This window comes from Medicago sativa, chromosome 1 (genome assembly GCF_051527215.1).
Source record: "Medicago sativa cultivar Bolivia chromosome 1, Bolivia_mono, whole genome shotgun sequence".
In the NCBI taxonomy this organism is placed as follows: Eukaryota; Viridiplantae; Streptophyta; class Magnoliopsida; order Fabales; family Fabaceae; genus Medicago; species Medicago sativa.
The window spans coordinates 57,667,453-57,685,057 of record NC_140749.1 but is presented as its reverse complement, the minus strand read 5'-3'; the positions used below and the strand labels follow the sequence as shown (position 1 = coordinate 57,685,057).

At 34.7% G+C, this 17,605-nt stretch overlaps 1 protein-coding gene across 50 annotated transcripts; it reads right to left on the bottom strand.

Annotated features, from left to right (window-relative positions):
• Positions 1–1,072: 1,072 nt before the first annotated feature.
• Positions 1,073–17,248, bottom strand: LOC146955716 (uncharacterized). Of its 50 annotated transcripts, none has more exons than XM_085723092.1 (20): positions 17,009–17,248; positions 16,467–16,587; positions 16,307–16,386; positions 14,947–15,262; positions 14,617–14,738; positions 14,410–14,506; positions 14,135–14,220; positions 7,501–7,824; positions 6,901–7,006; positions 6,290–6,788; positions 5,812–5,870; positions 5,547–5,726; positions 5,123–5,325; positions 4,921–5,022; positions 4,723–4,831; positions 3,407–3,503; positions 2,733–3,201; positions 2,111–2,342; positions 1,980–2,030; positions 1,073–1,480 (listed from the first exon to the last, which is right to left on the bottom strand). In XM_085723092.1, exons 17-19 carry the CDS (start codon positions 3,197–3,199, stop codon positions 2,013–2,015), a joined length of 717 nt encoding a protein of 238 aa, XP_085579218.1. In that variant the 5' UTR covers positions 3,200–3,201; positions 3,407–3,503; positions 4,723–4,831; positions 4,921–5,022; positions 5,123–5,325; positions 5,547–5,726; positions 5,812–5,870; positions 6,290–6,788; positions 6,901–7,006; positions 7,501–7,824; positions 14,135–14,220; positions 14,410–14,506; positions 14,617–14,738; positions 14,947–15,262; positions 16,307–16,386; positions 16,467–16,587; positions 17,009–17,248; the 3' UTR covers positions 1,073–1,480; positions 1,980–2,012. The 50 variants fall into 50 exon arrangements, with proteins under 50 accessions (XP_085579218.1, XP_085579383.1, XP_085579322.1 ...); XM_085723257.1 differs by having other exon boundaries at positions 5,641–5,726; positions 7,529–7,824; XM_085723196.1 differs by having other exon boundaries at positions 3,584–4,831; positions 16,307–16,587.
• Between the last annotated feature and the right edge of the window lie 357 nt (positions 17,249–17,605).

Genomic DNA, 17,605 nt, shown 5'->3' with positions numbered 1-17,605 from the left:
GAAAGAAAAGTCTTTACTTGGATTGTTATTGACGTGAGAAAGTTTGAGTTAGAGTTTGGAGAAGTGAGTAAGAAGAGAAATAAAAACACGACTATTGAGGCGTATATTTCTATAAAGAGCTCCTTAACATGTGCCCTAGAGGGCACAAGTTAACATTTGCCTTAATTTTTCTATATGAAAGTATTGTTTAACTTATATAGCATGTCTGTGCTTGATTTGCATTCACATCAGAGAAAATAGAGGAAAACGAAAATAAGTACATCTATATATGAATTTATTATAATCAAAAGGGCTATCTTCGATTGTCTTTTGATTTCATGTTATTTGATCTAATGACTTCAAACATAAGTTGAACTCTTATCAAGTTTAAAACCTATGGCCTAGGTAGCCTCTCTCTCTACCCAGAGGCATCTCATTCCAAAGCCTTGTTTTGTTGTTTTGCAAGTCAAACCCAATGTCAAAACACATGGTGAACATAAGAAGCAAAAACTAGGTATCCATTGTAGCTTTACAATAACAGGAAAACGTATAAAAATTCATGCATGTAGCCTGAATCCTAGAGGCATCTCATTCCAATGCCTTGTTTGTTTTTACTAGTCAAACCCAATGTCAAAACACAGTGAACATGAGAAGTCAAAACTAGGTATCCATTGTAGCTTTACAATAACAGGAAAACGTATAAGAATTCATGAATGTAGCCTGAATCCTAGAGCAATCTAATTCCAATGCCTTGTTTTTACAAGTCAAACCCAATGTCAAAACACAGTGAACATAAGAAGTCAAAACTAGGTATCTATTGTAGCTTTACAATAACAGGAAAACGTATAAGAATTCATGAATGTAGCCTGAATCCTAGAGGCAATCTAATTCCAATGCCTTGTTGTTTTTACAAGTCAAACCCAATGTCAAAACACAGTGAACATAAGAAGTCAAAACTAGGTATCTATTGTAGCTTTACAATAACAGGAAAACGTATAAGAATTCATGAATGTAGCCTGAATCCTAGAGGCAATCTAATTCCAATGCCTTGTTGTTTTTACAAGTCAAACCCAATGTCAAAACACAGTGAATATAAGAAGTCAAAACTAGGTATCTATTGTAGCTTTACAATAACAGGAAAACGTATAAGAATTCATGAATGTAGCCTGAATCCTAGAGGCAGTCTAATTCCAATGCCTTGTTGTTTTTAAAAGTCAAACCCAATGTCAAAACACAGTTGACATAAGAAGTCAAAACTAGGTATCTATTGTAGCTTTACAATAACAGGAAAACGTATAAGAATTCATGAATGTAGCCTGAATCCTAGAGGCATCTCATTCCAATGCCTTGTTGTTTTTACAAGTCAAACCCAATGTCAAAACACAGTGAACATAAGAAGACAACTAGGTATCCATTGTAGCTTTACAATAACAGGAAAACGTATAAGAATTCATGCATGTAGCCTGAATCAAGATCTTCATCAACAGAGGTCCACAACTGCCTGAAAGGGGAATTCAAAATCATTTAACACAATTTCAATAAAAATAGGCTAAACATAATTTCAATAAAAATAGGCTAAATACATTACAGCAATTCAAATAAAAATAGGCTAAATGCATGTAGCCACGTCTACTTTTCGAAATGAAATCTATCATATCCCCTATTTGCAATTCAATCACAAATAGATCTCAAGCAATTCAAATACTTGTGAAACACAGTCTCGGTTTAAATTTCCAATAAATTTATCATCAACCGGTATGTTTACACATAAATTTATCAATAAATTATTGGCTACAAATAGATCTCAAGCAATTCAAATACAAACACAGTCTCGGTTTAATTTTCCAATAAATTTATCATAAACCGGTATAATAACACATAAAATACAAACAGATCTCAAGCAATTCAAATAATTCTTGGCTACAAATAGATATCAAGCAATTCAAATACAAACACAGTCTCGGTATAATAATACATAAAAAGGTAGATAACTACTTTACCTCATGAAAGAGGCCCACCAACAATCCAATATCTCAATGTCCTGCTTCATCCTAGAAATAATATTCAAAAAGAGAATGTAAAAAAAAGGAGATTATACCACATGACAAAACTAATGTGTGAAAATAAATACCGGAGCAGCTTGCGCAGGTGGAATGACGACAACTGGAGGCACAAGTAGTAGTAAGTCGTGGTGATAATACGCTGCTTTTGCTATTGAACTATCCAATTTGGATCTCAAGGAACCGTGAAGCCTCCGACCCAAAATATGAGGGTAGAATCCCTTAATAGGTCCAGGCTGGTTCTTCCCATGGTTTCGGTGATAACCCTGAAACAAAGCTAGACACTCTACATCTGCATACTCCCTGAAATAAATAAACAAGTCAAATTGCAAGGACAGTAGTATATTATTAGAATGGCAGTATGGCCTTAAGAAATGACATTAAGAAATGGCAGAAATCAGACTTTGCAAGGACAGTAGTATATTATTAGAAATGACACAGGTCAGATTTTGCAAGGACGGTAGTATATTATTAGATTGCAAGTACCCTGATCTAAATTATCCAAAAAAGTTAATCAACAACAAAATCTTGAACTTTATATTCAAAAACACAAACGATAAACACAAACGATAAACAACCACCTCAATCCCAAGGAATCTAAACATCACCATCATTTTAAATGACATTAGGCTAGCATAGAATGAGGATAATAAATACAAGGAATCTATAAGTAGAGGAAAAATATAATTATACCCTGCAGATCTAGCTTGATATATCAACGGAGGATACGGTGCAGCATAGTCAACGTCGAGAATCTCAACATTCTCATGGTTCTCCTCATTATGTAGCTCATCAACATTCACAACATCATCAACAATATCCTCATTGTGTAAATCATGAACAACATTATTGACATTCTCGTCGAGAATCTCAAGGTGATCCTCGGCATTATGTACACCAGCAACGAAATCCTCATTTACTAAATCAGGAACAGCATGTGGGGCAAGCAGTGGGTGTTCTTCATAAAGTTCAACCACAGGCATGAAGTCTGGAAGATGAACCATCAAGGGAGGTTGCGGCAAAGGCTCAGGCTCTCGGTGCTGTGGGTTGGGAGCTTCGTAACCCACGTAATCAACGTCAACAGGCGGTAGGAAATCTAGGTTTGGAACATCAGGTTCCTCAAACAGCTTATACAACTCATCCACATCACTCAAATCCATAACTATCAATAAAAATAAAAATCATTTAAATTAGGATTACTTCATTGACAAAAATTATAACTGAAACAATCAATAAAAAACATGAATTTCAGTACATTAAAGAATCAAAATAAGAAACTAGGGTTTCCTACAAATAAACCGTATTCTAATTATGAACAGAAAATCAAATACATGATGCAAAATGGTGGAGTAGAGAAGAGTTTTAACCTTTTGAAGACACACGATTGGGGAGAACAGAAGTTGCGAACAATGAAGACGGGAGCAAAGATGAGAGAGCGAAATCAAAACAAGAAACTAGGGTTTCCTACAAATAAACCGTATTCTAATTATGAACAGAAAATCAAATACATAATGCAAAATGGTGGAGTAGAGAAGAGTTTTAACCTTTGAAGACACACGATTGGGGAGATCAGAAGTTGCGAACAATGAAGACGAGAGCGAAGATGAGAGCGAAAATGAGAAGAAATAACGAATATGAAAACCACAATGTAAATTTCAAATCTTGGAAATTATGTATTGGGCTTTCAGTTTACACAAAACGGGCCCATAGTGTGACTTTATTTCACCACCAGCTTTATTTATATGTTTGTATTGAACGCTAATGAACAATTCTCAAAATATAAAACAATTTAATTTTTGATTAGTTGGAATGAACAATTATATTTTTTTATATGTTTGTATTGAACGCTAATGAACAATTAAAAAGAAATATTATTTTATTAAATTGTATCCGACACGTATCTGATACCGATACTTCAAAAATGGTGAAGAATCGTGTCCGACACGTATCCGCTACCGAGAAGTATCAGGCAATTAATATTTATTTTTTTGAAAGAAAAAAAAAAAACGACCGATACGTGTCGGATACGACTAAATTGTACTCCGACACGGCTAACTTATACTCCAACACCGATACTTATGTCTTAAAAAATTTCTTTTAAAAAAAAAAAAAATAAGAAATAATAAGAAATGAAACTACAAGTCTAGCAGTGCTATCAAAAACATATTGTCTCTTCTAACCCAAAAAAATAGGGTTTCTCGACACCAAATAATGATAGTTATTCCCTCTTCTAACCATTACCACCGATTTAATTCTACTCTGTTCTTCTCTCTAATTGGGAAAAAACTGTTTGTCAACATTTGACAAAGATGTTCTATTTTTTTAATAGTACTTATGATGTTCTCTTTGGATGGTACTAATGATGTTTAGCTATATTCTATCTAATTTGTGCGGAAAAAATATGTAATTGTCGCTTGTTTTGATCATTTTCATTAATGTGAATGTTTGTTTATTATACACTAATTTAATTTTTTAATATCGTATCGAGGCTGTACCGTATTGGGAATTTTGAAAAATTTCCCATGCCGTATCGTACCCTTATCGTGTCAGGTATCGGGGCTTCATAGGAAATAATATATTTATGATATGTCACAAAAATTCAAAGATAAAACATTATTAATTATTAGAAAAGGATTATAGTTAAATATTATCAAAAGGATGAAAAGAGAACTAGTAATAGAACCTGCAAATTATAATCCACCCCTGCAGCTAGAAGCAGCCTCGACGCACCCTCTATATATGGCCAGGCCAACTGAAGAGGTAAAATCTTGGGCACTCAGCTTACAATTTGGCTGACCATGATAGACACAAACGTGAGCTACTGATGGGGCGGAGAGAGCATATCGAGGAAAAGAGGAAAACAGAGAGAGCATGAACCTACTTCATTGCGTCACGGCACATTCTGCTTATGTCCTCCTTAACATAGCTCAACCCATGCCCACTGCAATAACCTCTTTTCATTTTAGCCTCAATTTCTGGCAACCTATAAGCAAAAAATAATAAAACTTAAGAAATCATAAATCACAAATAAGTTTGTGTCTTAGTTGCTTGAAAAGGATCTATTGCAAAAATTATTCATGTACCTTGGGCACAAAAAAGTCACAAGCATTTGCCTTCATAATTTCCCTCAGTCTTGAAACTAGAAACTCCTCCATCATCCTTTTGTAACCACTTTCGGAGAGTATAGAAGAGGACTTTCTAGCATCAAATAATTTTGAACGCTTGTATAAGCTTTGTCAGAAAAATTGCTTTGACATTTGTCTCTTGCCACACTATCAAAATAAACCTACAGCTCACCAAAAAACCTTATTACTGAAACTAATGGCCTTACAAACAGACAAAAATTCATCAGTAATCTGTTCGAGGGTTCTGGTTTTATGTGGCTTATCTGTAATATTAGTTATGCGTGAATTTTACAGTATGGAATCAGTGCAAAAATGAGAAAGGGATGACAAGTTGACATTTCTCGACGCTTTACAATGCTTTACAATGAAGCATGTGTGTCACCTTCTGAAATAAATATTACAGACGCTTGTAAAACCTCAAGAAGGGGACTTCAGACGCTTTACAATGCTTGCATGTCAGAGACTTCAGATCAGACCTCAAGAAGTGGCAGACTTGTGCCAACATTCGACCGTCCAATAAGGCCCATCTTCCCTCCTCGGAAACAGCAATGCCGCTTTTTTTCTGTAGAGAAAGTAACATCACCAGACAGAGCTTCAAGAGTGGATTCATCTTTCTCAATAATAAAGCTGCAATCTTCAAAACCAACCTCTTCATCACTATCATCGACCAGCACTCGAGCTCTTTATGAAGCATGTGTGTCACCTTCTGAAATAAATATTACCCAACAAATGTAGATAGTTAAAGTTACTAATAGTAGGATGATATAAATGAATTTCAAGAATATAGATAATTCAACTAAATAACAAATGAAATACCAACCAAAAATACCAAAACATCACACAAGATTCAAACAACTTTGTGGCAAAACCCTTAGTTTCACTGTTTTGCGCGATTTAAACTGTACTCCAGTGTCGAGATATATCATGTGTACCAAAGAAGTACATGTACTAGACTATCCCGTTCTAAGGTTACAGCAATGATTTAAAAGTGCTCATGCATCAAAACATCTGATGGTGTACATGAAAGGATTTTTCTTTGAAGTTTGAACAACATGAAAGGAAAAATCATATAAAGATATACATTCATGGAGGAAAAAGGAGGTAGAACACATCTAAAAATTGTACCTTCAAATATCAAGGTAACAGGAAAATCACCAGTCACTGAACTGCTTTCTTGGTGGCTCTTGAGACTGACATCATAAGTTTCTGTGGAAGAGGCAACAGGAACCCAGAGTTTATCACATTTCCTAAACACACTACTATACTTCTTTGTTACGCCTTTGTCTACTAAAGACTGTAGATCTGAAAACAATGATAGCCCTCTTTCACGCCCCAAACCATCAAGATAATACCAGTAACCCAAATGCAACTACACGACATGGACGGTACAGAGACAGTCTAAAGAAATATTGACAAATTCTATTCTATACTCCTGCAATAGGCTTGAGAATCTTGATCATTAACAGTTTTTGAGGGGGAATCTTGTTCAGATGATGATCTATTGCTATCCCGAAGCAAAGTGGAGAGCTGTTTGCCCGCCAGCATTTTGAGCTTCCAATACAGAAGATTTGAAGTTGCTTTCATTTTCTGATGCAGCCTTGGCGAGAAAGTCTCAGTACAGTAACTACAAAGAGAACTAATTAAGTCTCCGTACAGTAACTACAAAGAGAACTAATTTAATGACAAACAAAAATTTAGTATAAGCTAGCTCAAGCCATAAAAATTCGGACACCAACCTAACACCAGTGACATCCCCGTCAGATTTGGTCTACTGGAAGTACTTCGAATTCAGGTACTAGGGAAGCCTCCGGCACATTTGATACAAATCACTTAACAAGGTCGCTGCATAAAAAAAAATATATAACATTGTATCAGAACTTGGAATTGAAAGAATTTTTGAGTTTATCTTATGACATAAGCACGTGTATAATGTTTAAGAGAACATATCAAGAGAGAGTAAGGGATAGCTTAAAAGAATCTACCATTTCTCTCTTCATTCCTATCCATCAACAAATTCTAATTTTACGGTAAAACAAAAGTTGAAAATGTAAATACATTTTTGGTTCGCATATCCAAATGGAAATAACTTCTAAATGAATTGTGCACTTATGAAATAAGCTCTCATATGATAAGTATTTTATAACTACATTTTTCTTCGTCAAGGAACATTTTTTTAAATACTTAAATGTAGTTAATAAAAATTCTTGATTAAGTAGTTTATAAAAATGTTCCTTGAAGAAGAAAAATGTGCATTGAACTCATTCAAAATCAAGCTCACATTTCCATACTGAATCAGAAACACCATAACTGCTTGACCAGATATTATAAAAAGCAACCTTAAAGATGCAATGTAGGGAAACGCACTCATGCACTTCTCAACCGATGTACAACCAAAACTCCAGACATCTGATTCGGGAGATATATCTATCATCCCAGAACAAATTTAATGACTTCTTCACAGGTTCCCAGGCCTCTGGATCTTAGTTGAATTGCACTCAGGTCAATCCATCCAAGAAGAAGGCTTCTTCAGAATTGTAGCAAATCCATAATCAGAAACCACGGCATGACCATTCGCATCAAGAAGTAGGCTTTAAACTCATGCAAACAACGCCTGCAGCGTGAAGCTCAACAACCCCTCATGTGATGTTTTTGCCCCATATCTACATTTGGCAAATTTCAAAGTTACAATTATGGCTGTAAAGACTAAATGAAATGCTATACAGAATAACTCGCATACCACCAAAACAATTATTAAGCTCCCTATATTGCATGAATAAGAAATCAGGCAATTAAATTAACCATAATGCAGATCTTACAAAAAAAAATAAACGAAATGTACTGCTATTAATAATAATTGATAATTACCTCTGTATCCATTAATCAATTTTATATTACCACTTCACATGTGCAAGGCCAGTTTAATTTAACTTCATAATTTTTAGTCAAAGTCTCTGTAACATTACATACATACATATACACAATAAATTGTTTATTTACAAGTGTAGATGAGTATTTTTTTGAAATAATAATTAAATTTGAAAGCAAAAAAATCTAATTGTTTCCCAGGGGTAAATTTGCTGTCAATTTGCTAAGTATGACATATATAAACATGTAATGTAATAGTATTTTTTGTACTAAATATAAGATATATATTTGATGTGCATCAAACATATGATGGGATAACTCTTAGCATGTTTATATCATATTTGATGTTTATATCATATTATGCCCACCAATCCATCCCTAAGTTCTTTTTAAAAGAATACATAATGATTTGTTCAACCAGATAAATTATAAGAAATGAGACATTTATATCTTAGGGGACATGAATCGGAACAAATAGAATCAAAGTAACAGATATGCCTACATAGCGCTGCTATTAGCTGACCGTACACGAGCCGATACCCACGCAGGCAACAACTTTAGTGCTTATGCAAACACCCATTACCCGCACTTTTAACTATGAGGACAATAAAAAACATTACAATTGAAATAAAACTACGATCTAAATTTTTTTAAATCAACCCATGAAATAGTATGAATCGTAGTATTTAGCCAAATAAAAAACATCCAAAATAGACCTCAAAAATTGTAAACAGAAGGGAGCGGTTACTATATTAAGCAGTTTTTAGGATTAGATTCTATAAGAGTATCTGTTAGTTTAGCTAGTCAAGTATCTAAGCCTAGACTAAGCCAGCTGTATACAACATGTTTCTTGTACCGGCGTGTGTAAGTAAAGCCTTACACTTAACGGGTACACTCAGGCCATCTATAAAACGATGGAATGTAACAAAATTATTCATTCAAGATGGAATGCAACCTGATTTCTTTGATTTCTCTCTCTATTCTTCTAGATTTTATATGCTATCAGATTGTGCGCTACCTCGCTTGATAATCGTACGGTACAAGAGTACCTTCGTATTTGCAATCTTATACAATCTTGCTATTATTGACATAGATGAATCTCTGCTAATTGCTCAGGACACTCGTCTTGACAAGTTCAAGAAGAAAACTCTTGATAATGTTGCATCTCTTAATCTGACTCATGCTTCTGCATCTAGTTCTTAGCCTAACTCTCTACCTGATTCTTCTATGGTTCCATCCTCTAATAACACCACCTCTGGTCCTGATTCCTCCAATGTTAATTCTAATTTTGGTTCATTTCGTGGTAAAGGAGGATGTAGCGGCAGAGGACGTGGTAGGGGGCCATTTTTCCAATGTTCAATGCCAAGTCTGCTTCAAATTTAGGCATCTTGCTAATTCTTGCTGGCATAGGTTAAATCAGCAATTTCATGTACCTATCCCTCCCCAATTTTCAAGGCTCGGTGCCTGTTTCTAAAGATCCTTACCATGCTTTCAACCCTGGGATGCAACCTTATGGATCTAATCTCACTGGATATGGTGTTCCACCTTCTGGTTATGGTGTTAATATGGCCTACAATACCTTTCAGCAATGGCCTCGTCCTCCACCTCAACAACAGAGACAACCTACTTTTCAGTTTGGACAAGCATGAGTACATAGTGGAACACCATAACTGAGGTGGAACCTTCGTATATGAGTACCTTCGTATTTGCGCGCTACCTCTATTCTTCTAGAAGATTTCTCTCTCTATTCTTCTAGATTTTATATGCTATCAGATTGCGCGCTACCTCGCTTGATAATCGTACGGTACAAGAGTACCTTCGTATTTGCAATCTTATACAATCTTGCTATTATTGACATAGATGAATCTCTGCTAATTGCTCAGGACACTCGACTTGACAAGTTCAAGAAGAGAACTCTTGATGATGTTGCATCTCTTAATCTGACTCATGCTTCTGAATACAACCGTAACCAGAAGAATACCTTTCAGTTATGGTGTTCCACTATGTACTCAGATCTGAATACAACCGTTAGATTTCAATATAAAAAATTCTCTTTCCTCTTCCTCCCCTGTCTTTCCTCATCCTCCCCTTTCTCTCTCCTGAAACTCGCCGGAAAACCCTCGAAAAGCTCAAAACACAGTTGTTTTGTGCTCCGACCCAAAAAGTGGCTGCTTCGACCCGATATTGCAGCCCCGCTCCATCGTTTCGCGGCCGCGAAACCAGCTTTCTCCTAACACGTTGCGCGGTGGCGTTGTCAAATCTAAGACCATTTGTCTCTATACCTTTCCCAGTGTTCTCTCCAATCTGCTAAGTCTTCATTGTCTTTACCTCTTCCAAATAATGCATTTGTTTGCAATATCAATACTAGTTCTAGCTCTTGTAATAATCATTCTACTTTTACTTCACAATATTTGTGGCACTTGAGATTAGGTCACCCTAATAATCACACACCTTTACAACATTGTAATATACCTATTATCAACAAGGAAAAAGATGTTTCCACATTCTGTACTGCTTGTTGCATGGGCAAAGCTCATAGATTGCACTCACCTTCTTTTGAAACTACATATAATCATCCCCTCCAGCTTGTTTTTAGTGACCAATGGGGTCCTTCCCCTATTGGATTTATCTTTCAAAAACTAAATCTGCTGCCTTTCTTATTTTTAAACAATTCAAAGCTATGGCTGAACTCCAATTGGGCTATTCTCTTAAATCTTTGAAAACTGATTGGGGAGGGGAGAATAGACTTTTCACTTAATACCTCTGCTTGGGGAGGGGAGTATTGACCTTTCACTAAATACCTAACTAGCTTAGGAATTACCCATAGACTTATCTGTCCCCCACACTCACCACCAAAATGGTGTTGTCGAAAGAAAACATAGGCATATAGTTGGTATCACTCTTCTCACTTAAGCTTCTTTGCCTAAAATCTAATGGGACCATGCTTTTCTTGCCGCTATTTACCTTATAAAAAAACTTCCTACAGCCTCACTTTAATTTAAAATTCCTCATCAAGTCTTGTCCGCCAAAAACCTGATTATAACTTCTTAAAAGTCTTTGGTTGTGCTTGTTTCCCATCATTTAGACCCTATAATGCTCATTAACTTGATTTAAGATCTCATGAATGTATTTTTTTGAGCAACTCTTCTTCTCATAAAGGTTACAAGTGTTTGACTCCTAATGGTCGTATTTTTATCTCCAAAGATGTTCTTTTCAATGAATTAAGAGGTTTCCATATCCTTGTTCACTGCTACTCCCTATGAACCTCTTAATCCTGTCAAAGATGTTTCTTCATCGGCTTTTCCCTTACATAACAATCCTGCTAATACATCTCAATCCCTCCTTACGTCAACCTCCTCCTCTTCACAACCTTTACCTAATTCTGCTACTCCCACTATATTGTCTCCTCCATCAGATTTACCATTTACCTTCTTCTGCTGACATATCCCGGTCTTCCGCATCCTCACAGACTGTCTCTGTGGCATCTCCTACTTCTACTTCCCTTAATGTCCTTCCCATTAAAAATCATCCTGTGGAAACTAGGTCCAAGTCTGGTATATTCGTTCCCCGTCTCAATCCCACCCTTTTTCTTATACATATTGTACCAAGGAATGTAAAACAAGCCCTGACTGATCCCTAATGGAATGCTACTATGCAAGAAGAGTTTAATGCTCTTCAGAAAAATAATATATGGACACTTGATGCTCTTACTCCTAATAGAAAAGTTATGGGTTGTAAATGGATGTTTAGAGTTAAAGAGAATTTTGATGGCACTATTAATAAAGTATAAGGCGCGCTTGGTTGCAAAGGGTTTTCATCAACTTCAAGGTGTTGATTTTACTAAAACTTTTTCACCTATTGTGAAGCCGATCACAATCAGAATCATTCTTACACTTGCTCTCTCATACAAGTGGCCACTTCAACAGCTAGATGTCTTGAATGGCATCCTTGAGGAAGAAGTGTACATGCAACAACCTCAAGGTTTTGAAAGCAGTAACACTCAATTGGGTTGCTCTATGTGACCCCTCCTTATTCAACTATGCTAAGCATAAACAAGTTGTTTATCTACTTGTAGACGTTGATGATATTATCATCACAAGCAGCTCTTCTGTTCTTTTACCACTTAGGTTAACAAACTGGATTTGGTTTTTAGCCTAAAACATCTTGGTACCTTAGACTATTTCCTTTGAATTGAAGTCAAACACCTTGCTGATAATTCCCTCATGCTCACTCAAAGTAAATACAATAAAGATCTGCTTTCAAAAACTAACATGCTTGATTATAATTCCATTAATACTTCTATGATGTCCAGCTGTAAACTATCCAAACATGGTTCGGATGCTTTTCAACGTACATATCAGTTGGTGACTCTGGAGTATGCTACTATCACCAGACAAGAGATTGCTTATTCTGTCAACAACAAAGTTTGCCATTTTATGGCTCAACCTCTTGAATCTCACTGGGTAGCTGTTAAATGGATTCTCAGGTATCTCAAAGGGACACTTAATTTTGGCCTGAAGTTGTTTCCTGCCCCTATTCATCAGCCTCTCCCTCTTCAAGTTTTTTGTGATGTTGACTGGGCAGCAGATCCTAACGATATGAGATCAACATCTGGCACTGCTATCTTATTTCTTGGTTGTCTAGAAAGCAAACAGTTGTGGCAAGATCCAGCACTTAAGCTGGGTACAAGTCTCCTGCACAAGCAACTATTGATGTCCTCTAGGTTCAGACTTTACTCAAAGAACTCACCATTCGATTTTCTTCCCCTACTATTTTTTGTGATAATCAACTCTGTTGTTCACATTCCTGGAAATCAATGGGCAGATGTCCTCACCAAACTCAATGTTGTGGAAACCCCGCATTGAGGGCCTGTTTGTATTAGATATAAAAAAAATAGATTTTTCTTTATATTTCTAAAAATGGATTTTTTAGAAATTTCTTAAAAAATAGTAGAAGTTATTCCAAACTCATTTAACATAGGTTAAAAACGAGATTTTGGCATTCAGTAGTTTAAATATTCATTGTTAGAGACTTTACATAGTAAAAATAACATTTTTTCAACGTGACATCTTTTAAAAATGATTTTTATGAAAAGCTAATTGAAATAACTTTTTATTTAGAGATTTTTTCAAAAATTTAGTATCCAAAAAAAAAAATATAACAAAATGATGAAATACACCTTAAGATAAACTATTCAAACAGATTTTTCATTTGAAACTTTCTTTAAAAATTTCTTTGTAAAAAAAATTGTAACATAAATATTACACTATAAAAATCTATTATAAGAAAAGCTAAAACAAACAGGCCCTGATGTTGGGGGGCTAAGAGTATCTGTTAGTTTAGCTAGTTTGCATCTTTGATTTCTTGTAACCGGCAGGTGTAAGTAAAGCCTTACACCTAAGATGCTATAGTAGGTACTCTCAAGCCATCTATAAAAGATGGAATGTAACAGAGTTATTAATTCAATGAAAAAATCAGATTAAGTTCAGAAAAGTTAGTTAGAACTCTTACATATTTATTTCTCTCTGTATTCTAGATTTATAGATTTAGGCTTAAATAGCTAAATTAATTAATTAATTGTACACAAAATAAATAAATTATTAATCATATTATATAAATATGTGTATGCAGGTTGCGGGGCTAGCCTCTATAGAGCCTTTACCAACTCGGCAAAATCTGGGTGGGAAACGACAACAGGATGTATACCAATAATGCGAAGGAAAAAAAACAAATGAAACAATGTAGGTAGTTGTTGTTAGCAATATCTGATCTATTCTTTGTTTCTCTTGTAATAGCTTTTCAAATCATTCTCCCTGTCTCTTTTCAATCAACCCTAAGGGTGTGTTTGGATTGAGGGTTTAGGAGGGGAAGGGAGGAGATGGTTTACTTTTCTTTTTTAAATTACGCACAATATAATATGTTAACTTTTTAAAAAACATTTCATAATGTCCATAATTTAAAAATGAAAGTAAACCCTCCCCACCATTCCTAAACCCTCCATCCAAACACACCCCAAAGGAAAAAGAAAACATTAAGGGAAACATGTAAAAAATCCGAAGAAAGAGAAAAGAAGAAGTGTTCCACATTTTGTCCACGAATACTAACTTGAAATGGAGGGAAATCATTTTCGTTCGGTAAGAAACTTCCAAATGATCATTGAAGCAAGAAAACCAACTTGAAAATAACCTTACCTGCAGAGAAAAGGAAGAGAAATAAAAAGGGATTGTTAAGAGATAAAACCTTCATATAAGCAACTTCCTTAATTATCAGCCAAGAAAGGAAAAACCTTCATCTTATAAGAAACAAACTATTTTAAAAAAGAAGAGAAAGAAAAAGGGATTGTTAAGAGAGAAAAAATTGCAAAAATGCAAAACTAATACCAAAAGTTTAGGAGAGGATGAGTTCTCATATAAGCAACTTCCTTATTTTCTGTCACCGACACTCAAAAGCCAAAGCTTGCACTGACAAATACACATCCTACGCTAGTCCAAAGAAGTAGTAAAAAATGCCAATATGTAAGACTCTAAATTTCAATTTACAGTTAAATTAATATCATAATGGAATATGATTAGTTTGTAAAAACATACTCTGTTATATCTGCATGCAAAACTTGGACACTAACACTGGAATCAGCATACTTGTGGTTTTCCTTAGCTTAAAAATATTGGGAGAATTTTAGACTTGCTCTGAAAAAAACATGATAACCAATCTGAAAAAAACATGATAACCAAAATATGAACCCCCATATATATGTGTACCAAAAATTGAAGAAACGTATTAACTTTTAAACTAAAAAATACAACAAAAAGAGGAAGTCTCAGCCAAACAAAAGACTTCAATTATTAATTTATAAAAATTGACATAAGACGAAAACAAAGATGATACACAGTTGCTCAACGATGAAACAGATCACTCACTCAAGATGTCTCCCAAAGTCGTGATTGCTTGGAAGTTCAGGATTTTTAAGTTCAAATCTTGTCCATATGTTGCAAATGGCTGTTACTCAACCTTAACCAATGAGTCATTCTTCTACTTGACGTCACCAATGAATCATTCTTCTTCTTTACATACTCAGTTATTCTTCCTCCTTTAATTCATTGCAGTTGTATTTATTTTTTTTGCCTATTTGTTGTATCTTCGTGAATAGAAGATGTCTGTTGTATTTATCCTATTGTTTTATCGTAACATTGTTCCGTAATTTGAGTTATCATATACTTATTCCAAACGCATCACCTATAGTAAGAGGTTCTTTATCGTTATTTTCATTATAAAAAAAAATGATTTCAATGTGTTGTATAAAAATATTTTCCAATAATTCTTTAACGTTATTTTATAATAAAGATAAAAAAAAAAATGGTTTGTAAGCTAAATAGTGGCTCATTTCTATAAACCCGTACTAAAAGTCATTTATTCCAATGTTTTTCCAACAATTGAGTGACTGGACCTGACCTGATAAGGTTAAGTAATGTATGTTGTGATTCTTGTGAACATGAATAGATATATATATATATATATATATATATATATATATATATATATCTTTTTCACAGATTCCGACAAACCCTCCTAGTCTTATTGAATATAGGGCACGAGAAAGTCTTGGTTGAGCACATACCCAACACTTCAATTTCAACTTTAGGCAGACACACAAAACAAAGAAAAAATTAAAGAAAAAAAAAATTATAATTATCAATTGATGTGACTAAATACTTTTTAATTAATTGTTAGTTTTATGTGAGTATATGCCCAAAATTAAAGTGTTGGGTATGTGCTCAACCAAGACTTTCTCATAGGGCACACCCGTTCTGGAACCAGCATTATTGCCCTTCACATGAACATGATAACACTCCCCGCTGTTGTAGCTGTGAGCGAATGGAGGTTTGTCCAACTTAAATATTTTATATTAATCATAGGCTTGCTTTAGGGTAAGTTGGATGAAAATGTATGGTGCAAAGTAAAAAGAATATAATGAAAATTTCTCTCTTTACATGCAGCCACAAGAGACGGGATATATTGCCCATAAGGATGGAAGGAAGCTCTGCTTAGAGTGTCTCGATTCTGCTATCACGGATGCTAAAGCAGTTATAAAATGTATCTCACCTATAATTAATAATTTGATTGTAACGTCATTTAGTTTTGAAGTTTTGAGGAACTATTTTTTGTGTTCACAGGCTCCTCCTAAAAAGTAAACCTATCACAAGCCGGCCAGTCTATTCCCACCCCTAGTTGTGAACATGAATAGATATATATGTAATAATTATGCCAGATGGCAATTACCTCAAGCACAATTGGGTTGAAAGCTGCAAAACAAACACTCCCCTACCCGGGAATATATTGTCTCCTGTTAGAAAGAATATCTGCAGTTTGCAGAGTTTTCTCCGGTGTCAAATGTGAGTCATTAAACATTTTTTCTTTCTTTGATTTTAATATTTATTACCATTTAATTTCTCAAATGCATTTATTTTTGAATGGGTAGGATTTCACTGGTCACCAGAGGATCCAGATCTTCCCGTGCGTTTCCCCTTCCCCTTCCCCTTCCCCTTGAATTGGGTTGAAATCTGCAAAACAAAACAAACAAAAAAACGTGTACATTAGCTCTCCCTCCCTCTGCAGTATCGAGAGAATATCGTAAGAGGGTGTAAATTATTGAAGTATAAATTGTAAATCTTGATGTCTTTTAAAATCCGCAAGACTTTTTACAAATATTATTTATATATTTTTTAAATCATAATCGAGTGCACAGGATATGTAGATCGCCACTACCTACAAATAAACCTTTTGACACAAAGAATAACAAATATAATTTGTTAAAAAAAACGTAGATGTGTAGGTAGCCACTACTTCTCAAGAGATTAAATCCATAATAGAACACACAAAATTTCTTAAAAATAAAAAATAAATAAATAAATAAAAAGTCAGATATCTTGAATAACAAAAATTAAAAGATAAAAAGAAAAAAAACGTGTAGATAGCCAATACCTTCTGCAAATGTCCCCTGTCGGTAATCCCCAATGGAAACCCGGAGCTGAGAACCGGTATGGCATATAAGAATAGCAAATATTATTGGCTAAATCAAATATGCATGTTGTTGTTAGAATAACATCACATATCTAACAACAACATGCATAACTTAGATAACCAGGTATTTGTGTGAAGGGGAACGATGGATGGTTAGAATAAATTTTCAGAGGGGATTGTAAAACAGATCTGCGCGGCGGCAGAAAAGGAAGATCTAGGGTTGTCAATTGTTTATAGACTAATTTTGAGTTAATGGGCCTTGTTAAGATATATTTGGCCACGGGCCTTGGAACAAAGTCCAGCCTCTTTTTTCGATGATTGCTTTTTAGGCCCCTTCAATATCTCTTTAGGCCCTTAAAGTTACAAAAATGTCATTAATAACAACTGCAACATATACTTCAAAAACAAAACAAAAAAAAACAACTGCAACAATTCTTTATATTGCTCGCAGTCATTATGAGCATCTAGTTCAAAAAAGGGATTATAAGCACACAGAAGAGTCATATGCCCAATAGCCATGTCAAGCAACTAAGAAAAAGGAAAATAAAGAAGGTGAAA